The sequence below is a fragment of the Nicotiana tabacum genome, chromosome 15 (assembly GCF_000715075.1).
Source record: "Nicotiana tabacum cultivar K326 chromosome 15, ASM71507v2, whole genome shotgun sequence".
Lineage (NCBI taxonomy): Eukaryota > Viridiplantae > Streptophyta > Magnoliopsida > Solanales > Solanaceae > Nicotiana > Nicotiana tabacum.
The window spans coordinates 133,409,527-133,428,515 of NC_134094.1; the positions used below are offsets into that span (position 1 = coordinate 133,409,527).

General features: G+C 39.1%; 1 protein-coding gene and 1 pseudogene across 1 annotated transcript; both read left to right on the forward strand.

Moving 5' to 3' along the window:
- The first annotated feature begins 485 nt into the window (after positions 1-485).
- Positions 486-16,078, forward strand: LOC107808315 (serine/threonine-protein kinase EDR1-like; annotated as a pseudogene).
- On the forward strand, positions 1,850-2,212 carry LOC107793543 (uncharacterized). The gene has a single exon (XM_075231804.1). The coding sequence runs from the start codon at positions 1,850-1,852 to the stop codon at positions 2,210-2,212; it is 363 nt and encodes a 120-aa protein (XP_075087905.1).
- Positions 16,079-18,989: the final 2,911 nt, after the last annotated feature.

Below are 18,989 nucleotides of genomic sequence, written 5' to 3' on the forward strand. Positions count from 1 at the left end.
GGAAAAACCCTGACTCAGGAGTCATCAAGAAAGTATGCAAGAAATTGGCTTACCTCAACCTTAAATTCAGTCTTCTGGTACAATCACTGCTAATTGCAGAAACTCGGAGAATGTTAAAGTTTACCACGTAGTCTGTCTACAAGCAGCAAATTATGTACAGCTTATTAAAAAGAAATATCCAGATAGGTCAAATTCAGCCCTTGGGTGTACAATAGCTGCAGATGAGGCCAATTTTTAGTCATTGTCTAGAAAGTGCATTTGGGGGTACGTGACATCACTTCACTGAAACCTATATTGTATCCATTCCAAAAATTCTGGAGAACTCTGACATTAGTCAAGCTTCAAGTTTCTTGTTTTAGCAGAAATTTTGGATGATTGTGCACTGCCATTTGTGTCAGCGGCGTCAAGCGCTTAGATAGTTTATTTCATATTTTAAATTGAATTTTTTCTTTAGTGCCAAAATAGTTGGCACAACTTTGGATATCTCCTTTGTTCTTAGAAACTGAAATCAGGATAATCCTTCTCCACTCATCGAGCCACTTCTTAGTATAGCATTAAATAACTTGGTAAGCCACCCCACTCAATCTCACCAAGACATTTCCAAACCTATGTGAGGATACTATCTGGACCACATGTTTTTCTAAACTTCATATTTTTCATGACACTCTTTACTCGTATGCAGATGTATGTAGATCTTGTTGTTCTCGTGATTCGAGTTGAATCAATTAATCAAAATAGTCTCTCCATTTTTCCTTATTACGCTTCACCTGGTTTAACTGATTTAGTGGGCATTGGAGAAGAAAGGAAATCTTGTTAAATATATAAATGCCATAAAAGACATGTATGAACGAGCCGTCACTGACGTGAAAACAGTAGTTAGAGGTACAAAGGAGTTTTCCATAACAGTAGATTTACGCCAAGGATCAACATTGAACCCTGTATTTGTTTAACCCTAGCAATGGATGAGCTAGCCAATACAATACAAGATGAGGTCCGATTATTTTCTGACAATATTGTGCTAATTGACAAACCAACAAGGGTGTGAACCAAAAGTTTGAACTATGGAGAAGCACTAGAGAGTAAATATTTTCGGATAAGTAGAAGTAAGACTGAATGTATGTATTGCAAGTTTAGTCGGCATAAGAAGAGTCAAGTTGAGGTGAGATTAGAGTGCCTAAAATTCAGATATCTAGGCTGGTTGTACAATAGCTGCAGATGAGGCCAATTTTCTAGTCATTCAGTTGACCCTCCAATGTCTCGGAGCCATGAGATGCCTGAGGTTATCAAAATTGGAACTAATGTTAAGACATTTTCACCTTCTCCAAGGCATGTGGTTGCTATAGAAAGTGCATGACATCACTTAACTGATTCCTATAATGTGGATCCATTTCAAGAATTCTGGAAAACTCTGGCATTTGTCCAGTTTATATAGCATGAATCACTTATGTAGGTTCAACATTTAAGGCTTCTCATGGTTGCGACATATTGTGCTGAGTACATGACCAACGTAAGTACTTTGATCTATTGCGTCATTAACCTTTGACAGCCTATCTACGGGAAATGATTTGAGGAATAGGCTGTTAGGGGCCGGAAAGGTGGCTTCTTGAACTCAAAGGGTGACCTTTTTCTTCATTTTCAGCAAGAAATGCACTTCAAGTTTGCAGATATTGATTTTGTGTATGGCTATATAGGCACAGATATATATTGGGGTGTCAGTATTCACTCTTCTCCCTTTGGATTATTTTCTAATCTTGCAAAAGAGGAGTGATCCCTGGGGAAACCCTCTGGGGACGAGAGTGAGGGAAAACAAGGTATTTATAAGACTATCACCTCGAAGGCAGAGGCATGGATGGCAAAGAATAGCTTACCATGGCCATGGAAAGGCAACGAGCGAAAAGCGTCAGAGGCAAGGACTACACGGTCTGAACGGCCTTGGCTAAAAAATGACCAAGACAAAGAGTTTAATCACAGTAATAGTTATAATGCATTAAAACCAGACAATCAGTTTATTGATACTAACTGGACAACCACCAATGAAGCTTCGGGGTTCTGGTCTACTTCATTTAATGGCAACAGCACAAGCAGTACTAGTAGCTGTGAAAACACCAGCAGTAGTGCTGTTAATAAGATCGACACGGATACTGACTGCCTGGATTACGAAATCTTGTGGGAGGACTTAACAATTGGAGAACATATTGGAGAAGGTACGTGAAATTCCTTTTACAGGTTAAACTGTCAAAGACAACTCTATCAGTGTTGTTAATTTTAATCAACAAACCAGAAAACAAGTGAATATTTGTGATTAATGAAAGAGCAGAATATTAAAGGAATGAAGAACAGAGAAAAAATCTGAAAAGAGAGAGCATAAGACTAATACAGAACAATGATACTTTTCATTGTAATATAAGTTATAATTTATAAGAAAAAATTAACTACTAACTTCATGGTCCTGAATATCAGCACATGATCTACTTTAAAAAAAAACTAACGAAGATACTGGGAAAAGTAATAACCGCAGAATTCAAACTAAGTAACTGCAGTCAAAGTAACTGCAACTATTCACAATAAAACTGCAGTCCTAAAACATAGCAACTAACACTCCTCCTTGCTTTAGGATCTGCAGACACCAAGTTTCGATCTCAAAGACTCGAACTTGTGAACTGACAATGGTTTGGTAAAAGCATCAGCTAATTGATCATCTGATTTGTAATAAATGAGAGTCACCTCCCCATTCTTCTGGACTTCTCTCAAGAAAAACAACTTGATATTAAAGTGTTTCGTCTTTCCATGGAAAACTGGATTATGAGAAATAGCTATTGCAGCCTGATTGTCAACAAATATCTCAGTTTCTTCTTTCTGCTCAAGATGAAGATCTTCCAATATTTTCCTCAACCACAATGCTTGATTCACCGCAGCTGCTGCTGCCACAAATTCTGCTTCCGCTGTCGATCGAGCTATTGTATCCTGCTTTTTGGAACTCCATGAAAAGACACCTGAACCAATAGTGAAACAGTATCCAGAAGTGCTCTTCATGTCGTCAACTGAACCACCTCAATCACTGTCGGAAAAACCAGTTAGTTTGAGTTGTTCACAACTTTTAAACTTGATTCCAAAATCAGTCGTTCCTTTGACATATCTGATCACCCTTTTTGCCGCCTTTAAATGCACTTCACTTGCACAATGCATGAAGCGAGATAGAATACTTACAGCATTGAGGATGTCAGGCCTTGTTGCTGTTAGATACATCAGACACCCAACCAAACTTCTGAAATATGACTCATCCACTTTCTGTGTTCCATCTTCTTTGCTCAATTTTTCTTTTTGATTCATCGGAGTGCTCATCTCTTTGCAGTCTTCCATGCAAAACTTTTTTAGTATCTCTTTTGCATATTTTTTCTGACAAATGAACACTTCACCCCGATCTTGTTTAATCTCCATGCCGAGGAAGTAAAACATAAGCCCAAGATCTGTCATTTCAAACACTTTCATCATTTCTTGTTTGAAATCTTCAATTTGATATGCACTACTTCCTCTCACTAATGCTCTGATACCATGTGAGAAGGCACGGGAGAAAATATGTTATTGATATTGGATGATAAATACAATACAAGAGGTCCCTATTTATAGCTATACACTACAAGGAGATATTACTCCTCTTCCAATGTGGGACAAGACTACACTATACATATCTATAAACTAACACTCCCCCTCAAGCCGGTGCATACACATCATATGTACCGAGCTTGTTACACATGTAACTAATACGAGAACCAGTAAGAGACTTAGTGAAAATATCTGCTAGTTGATCATTCGACTTTACAAACTTTGTAACAATATCTCCTGAAAGTATTTTTTCTCTGACAAAGTGACAGTCGATCTCAATGTGTTTAGTCCTCTCATGGAACACCGGATTTGACGCAATATGAAGAGCAGCTTGGTTATCACACACTAGTTCCATCTTGCTGATTTCTCCGAACTTTAACTCCTTGAGCAACTGCTTGACCCAAACTAACTCACACGTCGCCATAGCCATGGCCCGATATTCGGCTTCGGCGCTAGATCGAGCAACTACATTCTGTTTCTTGCTCTTCCACGAGACCAAATTACCTCCTACTAGAACACAATATCCAGACGTAGAACGTCTATCAAAAGGTGATCCTGCCCAATCAGCATCTGTGTACCCAACAATCTGCTCGTGGCCTCGATCCTCGAATAGTAATCCTTTGCCTGGAGCTGACTTTATATACCGAAGAATGCGAACAACTGCATCCCAGTGACTATCACATTGAGAATCCATAAACTGACTTACAACACTCACCGGAAAAGAAATGTCAGGTCTAGTCACTGTGAGGTAATTCAATTTGCCAACCAACCTCCTATATCTCGTAGGGTCTCTAAGAGGCTCCCCATGTCCAGGCAGAAGCTTAGCATTCGGATCCATAGGAGAGTCAATAGGTCTGCAACCCATCATTCCAGTCTCCTCAAGAATGTCTAAGGCATACTTCCGCTGTGAAATAACAATACCTGAGCTAGATTGAGCGACCTCAATACCTAGAAAATACTTCAATCTGCCCAGATCCTTAGTCTGGAAGTGCTGAAAGAGATGTTCCTTCAGATTAGTAATACCATCCTGATCATTACCAGTAATAACAATATCATCAACATAAACCACTAGATAAATACACAGATTAGGAGCAGAATGCCGATAAAACACAGAGTGATCAGCCTCACTACGAGTCATGCCGAACTCCTGAATAATTGTGCTGAACTTACCAAACCAAGCTCGAGGGGACTGTTTCAAACCATATAGTGACCTGCGCAATCTGCACACACAACCATTAAACTCCCCTGAGCAACAAAACCAGGTGGTTGCTCCATATAAACTTCTTCCTCAAGATCACCGTGGAGAAAAGCATTCTTAATGTCTAACTGATAAAGAGGCCAATGACGTACAACAGCCATGGACAAAAAGAGACGAATAGATGCTACTTTAGCCACGGGAGAGAAAGTATCACTATAATCAAGCCCAAAAATCTGAGTATATCCTTTTGCAACAAGACGAGCCTTAAGCCGATCAATCTGGCCATCCAGGCCGACTTTGACTGCATAAACCCAACGACAACCAACAGTAGACTTACCTGCAGGAAGAGGAACAAGCTCCCAAGTGTCACTCGCATGTAAAGCAGACATCTCGTCAATCATAGCATGTCGCCATCCTGGATGAGATAGTGCCTCACCTGTAGACTTAGGGATAGAAACAGTGGACAAAGAAGATATAAAAGCATAATGTGGTGACGACAGACGATGATAACATAAACCGACATAGTGGGGATTAGGATTAAGTGTGGATCGTACACCTTTGCGGAGTGCAATTGGTTGACTAAGAGGAGACAAGTCCGCAGTAGGTGCAGAATCTGATGCGGGGCGTGAATCACCTGGGCCTGATGCTGGATGTGGACGACGATGATAAGTCAAGAATGGTGGAGCTGCAGAAGGTTGAACTGGATTATGTGGAGGAACTGGAGCTATAGGTGGTGGAGCTACAACCGGAATTGTAGGTGGTGGAACTGGAGCTATAGGTGGTAGAGCTACAACTGGAGCTATAGGTGGTGGAGCTACAACTGGAGTTGTAGGTGGTGGAGCTGGAGTGACTGAATCTCCAAAAGATGAAACTGGTAGTACCTCAGAAATATCTAAGTGATGACCTGAACCTGTGAAGTATGATTGGGTTTCAAAGAAGGTAACATCAGCGGACATAAGGTACCGCTGGAGGTCAGGAGAGTAGCATCGATACCCCTTTTGTGTTCTCGAGAAACCCAGAAATACGCACTTAAGAGCACGAGGAGCTAACTTATCTGTTTCTGGAGTAAGGTTATGGACAAAACAAGTGCTTCCAAAGATACGGGGTGGAAGAGAGAACAAAGGTAAGTGGGGAAACAAGACAGAGAATGGAACTTGGTTCTGGATAGCTGAAGATGGCATACGATTAATAAGATAGCAAGATGTAAGAACGGCATCCCCCCAAAAACGCAACGGAGCATGAGATTGTATGAGTAGGGTACGAGCAGTTTCAATAAGATGTCTTTTTTTTCTTTCAGCTACCCCATTTTGTTGAGATGTGTACGGACAAGATGTTTGATGAATAATCCCATGAGATTTCATAAACTGCTGAAATGGGGAAGACAAATACTCTCGGGCATTATCACTACGAAATGTGCGAATAGAAACCCCAAATTGATTTTGAATTTCAGCGTGGAAGGTCTGGAAAATAGAAAACAGCTCAGATCGATTTTTTATCAAAAATATCCAAGTGCACCTGGAATAATCATCAATGAAACTAACAAAGTAGCGGAATCCTAAGGTGGAACTGACCCGACTAGGACCCCAAATATCTGAATGGACTAAAGTAAAAGGTGACTCTGCTCGATTATCAAGACGTCGAGGGAAATGGGAGCGGGTATGCTTACCAAGCTGACATGACTCACACTCTAGAGCTGACAAGTGAGATAAACCAGATACCATTTTCTGAAGTTTTGACAAACTGGGATGTCCCAACCGTTTATGTAATAAATCTGGTGAATCAGTAACAGGACAAGTTGTAGAAGGAAGACAAGATATGAGTCCATGTGATTTAGCAAGGATAAGGTAATAAAGTCCGTTTGATTCACGCCCGGTACCAATGATCCGCCCCGTACTGCGTTCCTGTATAAAAACATGGTCATCAAGAAATAAAACAGCGCATTTAAGTGATTTGGCTAAGCGACTAACAGCTATGAGATTAAAAGGACTATTGGGAACATAAAGGACTGAATCTAAAGGTAAGGAAGGAAGTGGGCTTGCTTGACCTATTGCAGTTACCATGGTTTGAGACTCATTGGCCATTGTGACTTTTGGAAGAGATTGAGAATACGAAATAGTAGTGAAAAGAGATTTGTTACCAGAAATATGATCTGATGCACCTGAATCAATGACCCAAAACTCAGAGGATGAAGATTGGGAGAAACAAGTCACGCTATTACCTGTTTGAACAACAGAAGCTATCTCAGACGATGTCTGCTTATATGCTTTATACTGAAGGAACTCAATATACTCTGCTAAAGAAACCATCCGACTATTCAAAGCATCGGTCCCCATGTCGCTACAATTTGTAGTAGTAGCTGAAGAAATAGCTTGAAAAACACTGTTTACAGCAGGAAAACAGAACACTGTTCTGCGCCGGAACACTGTTCATGCCGGAAACACTGTAGCTCGCCGGAAAATTCCAAAGTTGTCGGAATTTGTTGTAACCAGGATGGATAGACTCGGAATTCCTTTGTGAGCAAGCTGTCCTGAAGAAATATTTTCAAAAAATGGCCAGAAAAGTCACTGTTCACGCCGGAAAAATATAAAAGTGGCCGGAATTTGATTTGAATTAGATGGGTAGGCTCGGAATTTTGAGGAGAACACACTGTCCTGAAGAAGTTTCGCGAAAAAATGGCCAGAAAGTGGCCGGAACCCTCGCCGGAAAAGTTGTTTCCGGCGCGTGGAGGAGCGTGGCGGCTTTTCTGCCGGATAAAATTTCAAGGGGTTGGTAGTCGGAGGGTGATCTACCTGATGGTGGTGTTAGTTTTAGCACAACACCGACAGAAAGTGACTTTCACTTAGACAAGCCTTAGGTCACCGGAAAAATTACACGATGACTAAGTTCTTTCTTCCCGGTTAACGCTGGAATGACGCACATCGATCTTTTCTCACTAATGCTCTGATACCATGTGAGAAGGCACGGGAGAAAATATGTTATTGATATTGGATGATAAATACAATACAAGAGGTCCCTATTTATAGCTATACACTACAAAGGGATATTACTCCTCTTCCAATGTGGGACAAGACTACACTATACATATCTATAAACTAACAAACATAAAGTGAAATAATTAGAGTATCATTTCCACAATATTTGACACACAAAGTGGACTCAGATAAGCTTTTTTCAAAGCCTAAACTGAGTAAATGGTCATCAATTCTACTATACCAAGCTCTTGTGAGTGGCTCTCCAGGTTGACTTAGGAAAGGATTTCCTATTTTGCTTTCCAAACTGACATGCTTCGCAGTTTGGAATGGGATCATCGAACTCTGGAAGATCATTTGCCATCCTTTTAGATTTCATTCGCAACACCTCTTTTGCTGACTTCAGAGACATGATACGAGTGAAGATGGTGGATGAAACTGCAGCAAACAAGCATGCCTTTGCCTTTGACTTTCTGGTTTTCCTCTCCTTGTAATTTAAGATCATTTGCCATCCTTTTAGATTTCATTCGCAACAGCCCCTCATGATGATAGTGCCCGAGCCTCTTATGCCAAACTTCTGTGACACTTTCTTTGACTTGAAAAGCAGTTTGCTCCTCCTCCAATGGATTTAGTGAGAAACTCTTGCCCACCATTTTGACCTTGAATATCTCATGGCCTGATGGATCTTCTATCACACATGCTTTGTTTACGAAGTGAAGTCCGTATCCTTTCTCCATTAATTGACCAACACTTAGCAGATTTTGATCAATATCTGGGACATAGAGAACATCTGTGATAAACTTAGTTCCTGAACAACTTGCAATGGCTATGGTGCCTTTGCCTTTAGCAGGAATATACTCACCATTTCCAATTCTAACTTTCTTCGTCTCAGTGCTCCTTAACTCTTTGAACAGAGCCTTATCATATGTCATGTGGTTAGTGCAACCACTATCGATTAACCAACTTTCACTTGAATCGCAACTTGTGAAACAAGTTGCAACAAAGAGTTGATCGTCTTCTTCTTGTTCAACAACTTGAGCTTCTACTTCATGTTACTGAATTTTGCTTTTGCAAATTACAGCTTCGTGACCCTGCTGATTGCACTTGCTGCACTTTGCATCAGGTCTCCTCCAACATTTGAAAGGAGGGTGACCTTTTTTACCACAATGTTGACAAGGCGGAAAGTTTGTCTTCTTGCTTCCAGTCTTGATTTTGTTGTTGTTTCCAACATTCTCATTGTTTTCTCCTTGGATCTTTTTGTTCTGCTTCTTCTGGTTTCTTCTACAGTCTTGATGCTTCACTGGTAAGGCTCCTTCCACAGCTCCTTCTTGTCTCATAACACGTCGTTGCTCTTGTGCTTGAAAAGCACTCAAGAGCTCTGCTAGTGTGATTTTGGACAAGTCCTTAGTTTTTTCTAAGGTTGTAATGGTAGCCTCAAATCTTCCAGGCACCGTTACAAGGATTTTCTCAACGATCCTTGAATCGTTTAAAGTGGAACCCAACAATCTGACACGATTTGCTATGTTAAGAAGTCTGTCAGAATATTCCTTTATGGTTTCACTGTCTTTCATCCTTTGCAACTCAAATTCACGCACCAAATTCAGCACTTGCATTCCTCGAACTTTTTCATCTCCTTCATATTCAGTCTTGAAATAATCCCATACCTCTTTTGCTGACTTCAGAGACATGATATGAGTGAAGATGGTGGATGAAACTGCAGCAAACAAGCATGCCTTTGCCTTTGACTTTCTGGTTTTCCTCTCTTGTAATTTTTTATCTGAGCCATCGTGGGATTGTTTGGCAAGGGAGCAATTTCGTAATCATCTTCAACAGCCTCCCAAAGATCCAATGCTTCCAAATAGGTCTGCATTCTAACTGCCCAGATCTGATAACTTTCTCCATCAAAGGTTGGTGGTGCGATTGAAGAAAAACTTGTTTCTCCGTCCATGGCGTCCACAGGATCTGCTTGCACTCACACAGGCCCCTCAAGAAAAACAGCTCTGATACCAATTGTTGTTAATTTTAATCAACAAACCAGAAAACAAGTGAATATTTGTGATTAATGAAAGAGCAGAATATTAAAGGAATGAAGAACAGAGAAGAAATCTGAAAAGAGAGAGCATAAGACTAATATAGAACAAGGATACTTTTCATTGTAATATAAGTTATAATTTATAAGAAAAACTTAACTACTAACTTCATGGTCCTGAATATCAGCACATGATCTACTTTAAAAAAAAAACTAACGAAGATACTGGGAAAAGTAATAACTGCAGAATTCAAACTAAGTAACTGCAACTATTCACAGTAAAACTGCAGTCCTAAAACATAGCAACTAACAATCAGTTATTCCATACTTGATCGTAGAATCTTTGGAATCAGACTTATGTATTTACCTAACTTTTTGTACATCTCTTTCCGAAGCTGCTGCATTTGACAGTTTTAACCATCGCATTTTCTTTTACTTCTTCATTCTCACTTTTCTTTTAATCTGTGTTTCTCTAGGTTCTTGTGGAACTGTTTATCATGGGATGTGGTATGGATCAGTATGTTCTTTGCCTCTTCTCTTATTATTAATTTTTTTTACCAAGAGTTCTTTGCCCCTTCTGTTATTAAACTTTATGGAGAAACTATGTTCTAAGCAATTATTTGTCAGTTATTTCTAAACATACTGCAATGTTGATTAGATGTCATCGTAAACATATCATTTGTTCGAATATACATTTGTATGTTACCATTTACTCTGGGAGCTTATGCTTATAGCGTGGTACCACAATGGCTAACTCTGGCTTCTTGGCCCTATCATATGGATGATGTCAAAGTCTAAAATTTCTATAAGCCAGTATTTGTGTTGTATATTACATTAGGTTCCTCACACTCTCTTTCTAATCAACACTTGAAATCTGGATCTACTAGCTTTTTTCTAGAGGGAAAATCCATGAAAGTGTGACTTTTCTGGTTCTCCTTTGTAACATAATTATGTCTTTGCTGTGCAGGATGTCGCTGTTAGTTAAGGTATTTTCCAAGCAAGAATATTCTGATGAAGTGATATATTCTATTCCTTCAAACAGGAGGTCAGTCCTTTTTTTTTTCCATAAATTTGTCATGAAATGCTTTTGCTCTTTTTTACCCCCTGATTAAATATTTGTTTTCCCATAGAACTTTAAGCTATATGGCCATCATAATCACGGTCTTTCAGTTATTTCCTAAAAATCGCCATAAAATTGTTGTAGCCTTTAATGAGGTCTTAGATGCAGTGAACCAAGGTCAAACACACCAGCAATATTTTGCTACAAATTATATGCTTTGAATTGTTGAAGAGAAGGACAAAGCTGGATTATACTCACTGAGCACTAAAACGGAGCTTTTTATGCTCTTTGTCACTGATTTCTTGAAAGTTTGAACTTTTTATTGTAATCAATCCCAGTTAATGCAGCATCAATTTTCAAATGATGAGAATTAAGTTTGTCTAAAACAAAAATACCACTTTCCAGTTCATTAGAGACTATAACAATAGAATCCATGAAAATGTTAACCAAATATGATAAGGTACTAGTTGAAATTAAAATTCTCAACAAGAGAGATACATAAATAAGTGGTAAATTATTTGATAAATGCTAATAGTTTATCCAAGTTCTTCACCACCTGCATTATGCACTTAAACAAGGAACAAAGACTGAGAGCTATCTGTCTTCGAGTTCTTCTTTTGCTCGAGTCTTGGTTGTCTGGATAATTGTAAATCAGACATCCATGGTTCTGAATCTATCTATAGTATTCTATTAATTTTGATCAGCTTCCATTTGGAGTTCCTCCTTTTATTTTCCAACCCAGATGCTATCTGATTTTATGGATTTAAAGGCCAAAGAAAATAGTTCTACAACGTAACATCTCATTCATAGTATATATTGGAAAAGGTTATTTGCCTGATACTAGTTCATGGAGACTTAAGTTTAATGCTTTTCCACTCCAATTCAAGTAAGGTTGTTAAAATTATGCTAAATCCAGAAGCATCTCTCACAGGCTTTATGCTTATTTTTTGTAGGTGTCCCTTATGAAACATCTTCGACATCCAAATGTTCTTCTTTTCATGGGTGCAGTAACTTCACATCAACGCTTCTGCATTGTCACAGAGTTCCTGCCACGGTAAATTGTCTACCTTCTTTATGCTGAATAACCCGTTCCTATTTTCCCCTTCTGTGTGACAATTTATTTGGTTTTATTCTTTGTGACTGTATCAGCATTTTTCGTGTGTAACTATTAACCATTTCATCTTTTCCATTATGCAGGGGAAGTTTGTTCAGGCTACTACAGAGGTATTCATCCAAATTAGAATGGAGACGACGGATCCACATGGCTTTAGACATTGTAAGTTCCTATAAGACTTGGAAGACCAGTTACTTTATATATATATATATCAGACCAGCTTGCACGCACCTTCGACAATTCCACCGGTACCACCAGTTATATTAAATATTACCATGAGTAGCATCATTTTTAGTCTTTTCTCCTTCATGTGTGGCTGATCATCAAATTCTTTCTGTTAGTATTATAATATTTATCTCAGATATTTGGAGCTACCAGGGTTATTCTTTTAGGTTGACAATCATGTTACACTTTTGTTACCTTTTTCAGGCTCGTGGCATGAATTGTCTTCATCATCATAACCCACCTATTGTTCATCGTGACTTGAAGTCATCAAATCTTCTTGTGGACAAGAACTGGACTGTTAAGGTCTGGCTTCAGTTCATCTGACTGTCATCGTTTCTCTTTCTCACCAATCTCCTTAATGTCTTTTACTAAAGAGGTTTTAGTATGTGGAAAAAGAGAATCTAACCGTGAAACTATCAATAGGTTGGGGACTTTGGTCTGTCACGTCTTAAATATGAAACGTTTCTAGCAACAAAGACGGGTAAAGGAACGGTATCAGCTTGAACTCAAACCTCTTCCTTACTGTGGTAGTAAGAGCTATTTTAGTTCACCTACGTTGTTTGAACTTCAGCTGACTCATATCACTTTCTACCTAAATTCTCCTGCAGCCTCAATGGATGGCTCCAGAAGTTCTTCGAAGTGAACCTTCAGATGAGAAGTATGTCAACTATGAGATACATGCATTTTTAGGCAGATTCCGGAATATTTTAATGATATCAATCCTTCTTTGGATGTGCGATTAGGTCTGATCTATACAGTTTACGGGGTGATACTATGGGAACTCGCCACTGGAAAACTCCCTTGGGATAACCTCAACTCAATGCAGGTATTATCGTTGGACAACAACAACCCAGTAAAATCCCATAAGTGGGGTCTGTGGAGGGTAGAGTGTACGCAGAGGTTGGTGAAGAGTTCCCCCCTCCCCCCCTTTTTTTTCCCGAGATGATAACATGTTGTGTATATTCAAAGGACAGCACATATGTTGTACTGAAACCATATTTACAGTCATTCAAAAAAAAAAAAAGATACACTGTTCTGCAATCCTAACAGGAAACTAGAATTCCTATGATAGAAGCAGTATCTTCTCTGTAATCCTGATTACACCAAAAACAAAAAAATAAAATACAATTTAGTTTGATTTTCTGCACAGAATTACTAACAAACACTTGGCATTCCTCTCATTCCAGATTGTCCACCAAATACATGCTGGGACAATCCTCCATCTATCTGTCTCTAGCTCCACTTCCAGCTTCATCCCAACTAAAGAGAGCTTCGGTAATCTTATTAGGCATAGTCCAGGATATACTTCTGAGATTAATAAAGGTTTTCCATAACTGGTCTGTTATCCTGCAGTGTAAAAATAGATGGGTGATTGTCTCTGCTTCTTCCCCACAAAGAAAACAGCCTCCTTTGCTAAAAGCCAAGTGAAGCAGGCTAAGGGATCTTGGCTTTCCAGATATGCTTCCATGGCCAATTAGTGATCTGTTGGTTTGGCTGACTCAGTAACTTGTATGCTATATTAACCTTGTAAATGCCCCTGCTGTGTCCCTGCCGCCATAGTGTATCCACCCCATTCTGTAAGAGAGGGGGTTTGACTGAATTCTATGAGCCCCCCACTCTTCACGCATAAGATAAGTAAAAGATAAAATTGGATTATTTTTCATCATAATATATATAAAGAACAGCTATTTGGAGTTGATTGCAGGTGATTGGAGCTGTAGGATTCATGAATCAGCGGCTAGATATCCCAAAGGATGTTCATCCACAGTGGGCTTCTATTATTGAGAGCTGTTGGCACAGATTTGCATCTTAGTTCTTTCTGCCATCATAATTTGTTTTGCTGAATCAAATAGCCCTATGAGGAATGCTGAAAACTTCTGAGGTGTACTGCATGACTTTCAAATATATTCTGAAGTTATAAGGGAGTTGTCCTTAGCAAACCAGGCTGAGATGACATCGGAACACATACAATATCGTCTTTGCTAATCTGAGAGGAAAAAAAGAAGACATTAATGGAGAATATGCAACCTGGGTAGCCTCTTGCAATGATATTAGTTTATACTGATGTATGGGACATTGAAGGTTTTATGTCAATCCCAGGTAATTCTGATGCTGCTTCGCCCAGTAACTTCTGAAAAACCCCCCACAAATTCTTGCTGAATCAGTTTAGGTTCAGTTAATCTCTCATCATATTCAGTGTAGATGCAGGATACTCTGTTTCTAGCTTGTCTAGCTTTTAACTGGCCATGGAAATACTTGGGGTTCGTTTGGTAGGATGTATTAGGGGAAGAATACATCTATTAGCTTTGATATTATTAATCCTTGTTTGGTAGCATTTTTCAACCTATGTATAACTAATACATGCATTAGTTATCCTGTGTTTGGTAGAAAAACATGATCCTTTTCCTGAATCCTCAGGGAAGCAATTGGTTTTCGTTTGCAAGCATTTCACAGTCAATGGTGGGTTGGCTTCTTAGTCTCACCATGATACACCACAGCCTTGCCCCTCTCATCTATCTATGCTTGCATGTCTTCACTTTGTCCTGCAGTAGTGACATTCCGTTTACTGTTGAGAGCCTCTTCAACCACAGTTTGACTAGGTTTAGACTTCCATTCCCACTTCTCCTCCTTTTTTTTCTTCTTATTCTTCTGAGCTGCTTGCTGTTGACATTTGGGCATTTAAGGTTTTAGTAATATGTTTAAGAACGAACAGTTTAGGAAAAGGAGGTTGGAGTCCAGTGCATTTCATTTACAAGTGACTAATAAGTATTACTGGCTGAATTTGATTCTCTGACTAAAGTCTTAGATAAACCTATCCCATCACTTCAGCATTTTCACTCCATGGCAAAGCATCTGCCTTGGCTTGTGGCAGATCCAGGAATTCTTACAAGGGATTTTAGAAAAAAGCAAGAATGCCACACCTAGGAATTCAAACCTATGACCTAAAGAAAGTTTTGAACCACCTTTACCGCTACACTAAAGCTTTCCCTTATGCAATTGTTTTACCTTATTTCCGCACTATAATTTTTGACAAACGGGATTCAATTGAACCCCCTCAGGATCATGTAGGCGCTAGCCCTGCCAACCATTTTTCGTTGAATCACATTAACTTTTCTCATCTTTTGGACTGAGCTGGTATGAAACTTTACTGTTTTGTCCAACTCAGTGAACCACAGTGTCGCCCGTCTTTCCAAGAATTGATGGAGAAACTTGCCGATCTGCTGAAGGAGTATGTAATTCAAGCGCAGACAGCAAGTAGAACTGCAAGAAATCGAAGCCATAAGGAACAGTAAATACAAATAGAGCGCTTATGCTTGAGTTTCATTGGCGTTTTGCTAACTCTTCAAGGTCTTATGGTTGTCACATAAAAGTTGGTCAGTCATAGCTCACGGGCTGCTTGTATTCTCGGATCCTAAGTTCAGAGGGCTGTTCATGTTGGCACGCTCTATTGGTCTTATTGGGTAAGTTGAACAATGCCTCAAATGCCATTTTGTGCTGCACTTCCATTTACGATTCATCTATGTTAAAACAGAAAATTATTAGTCGCTAAAAGGTTGAAACGTACCTCTTTGAATAGCAGGCACACATTTGATCAGAAGAGATTGAAGCAGCCTCTGCCTCTGTACCGTCACCCATGTATGTTCTCTAAATCAAGTGGAGACTGAAACTCTCAATAGCAACAGGCAGAAAGTTGCCTGCTCTCTATCCAGCATTCTATATAGAAGTGTTTTGTTTGCCTTTTGTTGTGGCCATTCTTCCTCATGTTGTAGACTAGTATTTTGTACTCCTAAGTGGTCGCCTAAGTATTTTTCTTTATCGGAAACAAGCTCTATATCTTTACAAGGTGAGATTATACTGATTTTTTTTTTGTTGTTATATAAGAGACAACTCTTTTCATTAATTTCATACGAGGAGTTTTCGCCAATATAGAAATGATAGCATTCATTGTTATTCCAGCTAATAGCTTGTTCATTCCCTATGAGGTGCTCTTTTTGGATTGAATCTTGTTATGAGCTTATTGCACAATTTAAAAGACTTAACAAGTAAAGCTTATTTGTTTATTAAGAATGAATAGAATTTTGTATTAATTGCCGTTCAACTTAAACTCACTCACTGCAAAATTTTATATAATATCAAGTATCAGGTCATTTAAAAGCTATTTATATTACTGGTAATTGTTTATCTTATGCATGAGTTTGTAACCCCAAAAATAAGGTAGTAACATGTTGCAACAGATTAACTACACTAACAATGGCGAGAATTTTTGCTTTGTAAGCGTAAGTAAGTTAATTATCGGTAATTAACCGAGTGACTGTTAATTCATGTCAAGAATTTTGGAATGAACGCTGAATAGAATTCTTACTATGGTAATATAAACTTTAGAGATTACATTCGGATAGTAGGAGATGATAGAGTCAAAACTATATAATAAAACAGCAATTTTTTTTTTAATTTTTTTTTTTAAAAAAAACTTATTTACAAAGCAATTATATATACACATTCATTTTTCTAGAAAACACGATGAAGACAATCCTAACAAGTCATTCCGAATAAGGAATTTAAAGTATCTTTTGGGTTAAGTTGAAGAATTGACCTAAATAGTCAGCGCTTAAACTAAAAATAGCCAACGAATATATAGTATATGTATATAATCGTGTGTAATGTGTGGCTGAAGGTTTGGAGACAGGCCCTGGAGTCAAAAGGTTTTAAGTTGAGCAGGACCAAAACGGAATACTTGGATTGCAAGTTCAGTGACGGAATTCATGAAGCGGATGTGGAAGTGACGCTTGACACTCAAGTCATCCCTAAGAAAGGATGTTTCATACACCTTGGTTCACTAATTTAAGGTTATGGGGAGATTGATGAGGAGTCACACATCGTATTAGAGCGGGGTGGATGAAATGAAGGCTCGCATCCGGCATTTTATGTGGCAAGAAAGTGCCGCCTAGACTTAAAGGCAGGTCCTGTAAAATGATGGTTAGACTGACTATGTTGTTTTAAGCAGAGTGTTGGCCAATTAAGAACTCTCATGTCCAGAAGATAAAAGTAGCAGAGATGAGGATGCAAAGATAGATTTGTGGGCATACCAAGAGAGATAAATTTAGGAATGAAGAGAGAGATAAATTTAGGGATGAAGTTATTCAAGACAATGTTGGAGTTGCCCCTGTAGAGGACAAGATGCGAGAAGTGAGGTTAAGATGGTACGAGCATGTGAAGAGGAGAGGCGTGGATGCCACCATAAGGAGGTGTGAGAGATTGGCCTTGGCGAGCCAGAGGAGAGGTAGAGGTAGACCTAAGAAATATTGTGGCGAGGTGATTAGGTAGGACATGGAGAACTTTAGCTTATTGAGGAAATGAACCTTGATAGTAAGGTGTGCAAGTCGAGGATTATGATAGAAGGTTAGTGGGTAGTTGAGAGTATCTCTTTGCCATACCAATTGCATTAGTATTAGCCTTGTATTTTCTTGTTCGTAAAGTTATATGACTATCTGTATTTCTTTCGCATAAGTTATCTTATTATATCGTTGTTGTTACTACTTGTTTCTACTGCTTTTTTTTATTTTTCTTTGAGCCGAGGGTCTTCGGAGACAACCTCTCTACCGCCATGAGAGGCCATCAGAAGTTCGTGTGATTCCTCTAGTTGGGATAATAAGTATTTCTATATTGTGCATTTTGGTTCATTGGACCTCTACCTTGCTGGCCCACATAATAAATAGATTATGGATTCACCAGACATTTGTCACTCATGTGACCATCTCCCCAAATTTCACAACATATGGCCATCCCTTGCACCTGTTGCATTTGATACCCTTGACCCATTGCCATCTTAGTCACTTGGTTGGTGAGTTTAGCAATCTTTGCTCGCATGGCTGACATCTCATCCAGCTCGAGTGTACCTGCTACTTTCTGTCTTAACAGTCTTCTTGGTTCACCCTCACCATGCCAGTTATGATCGTTAGCAGTGAAACTGTTCAGTAAGTCTGAATCTCACTGTATTGCTTTTGCATGTACTACCTCCACAAGCTGAGTTTAGGCTCAATTTGGAGGTCTCGTCCTACCCATCCATAAAAGTATATCCTAACACTTCATTAGTTTGATAGTGGTGCGAAAAATCTCTGAGTAGTTATATCTCTCCCAGGCTTGGCACATAGTCTCGCCATTTTTTTTTTTGAAACCCCAAAATTTGGCTTCTCAGTGACTTTATTTTCTTTGTGGAAAATAATTTAATGAGGAATTTCCGTGCTAGATCATCCCGTGTGCGGATTGAGTTTGCTGGCTCTTTGTTCAACCATTCCTTTGCTTCTCACAACAGAGAAAAGGGAAACAAAGTGAGTCTGACATAGTCCTTGGAGACGTTCGGATAGTTGTATGTATCCGTAATCTCCAAAAAATTCTATATGTGCCTACGCGAATCTTCATTCGACGAACCTACAAATTGCCCTATGAATTGAATCAGCTGCACCGTGTACTGTTTCAGCTCGAAGTGCCCAGTTATGTCAGGCGTCATGATTGCCTAAGTCATGTTCGCGAGACTAGGCCTTGCGGCCTCAATCACCGGTCTCTCATCATTCTCTGCCATCTCAATTGACTATGGTTGGACTATAATGCTCAACTCTGCAATTCTTACTCTTGCTTCCGTCTCCCTTCTTAACTTGTGAAAGAGCCTTTCGGGTTCAGGATCAAAATGAGGAAGATTATTGAAACTGTTACTTCTTCTTAGCATTCAATGTGAACACCTATAGATTCAGAAACAGTAAAAAACAAATTAAATCTTGAACAAAAATAAATAA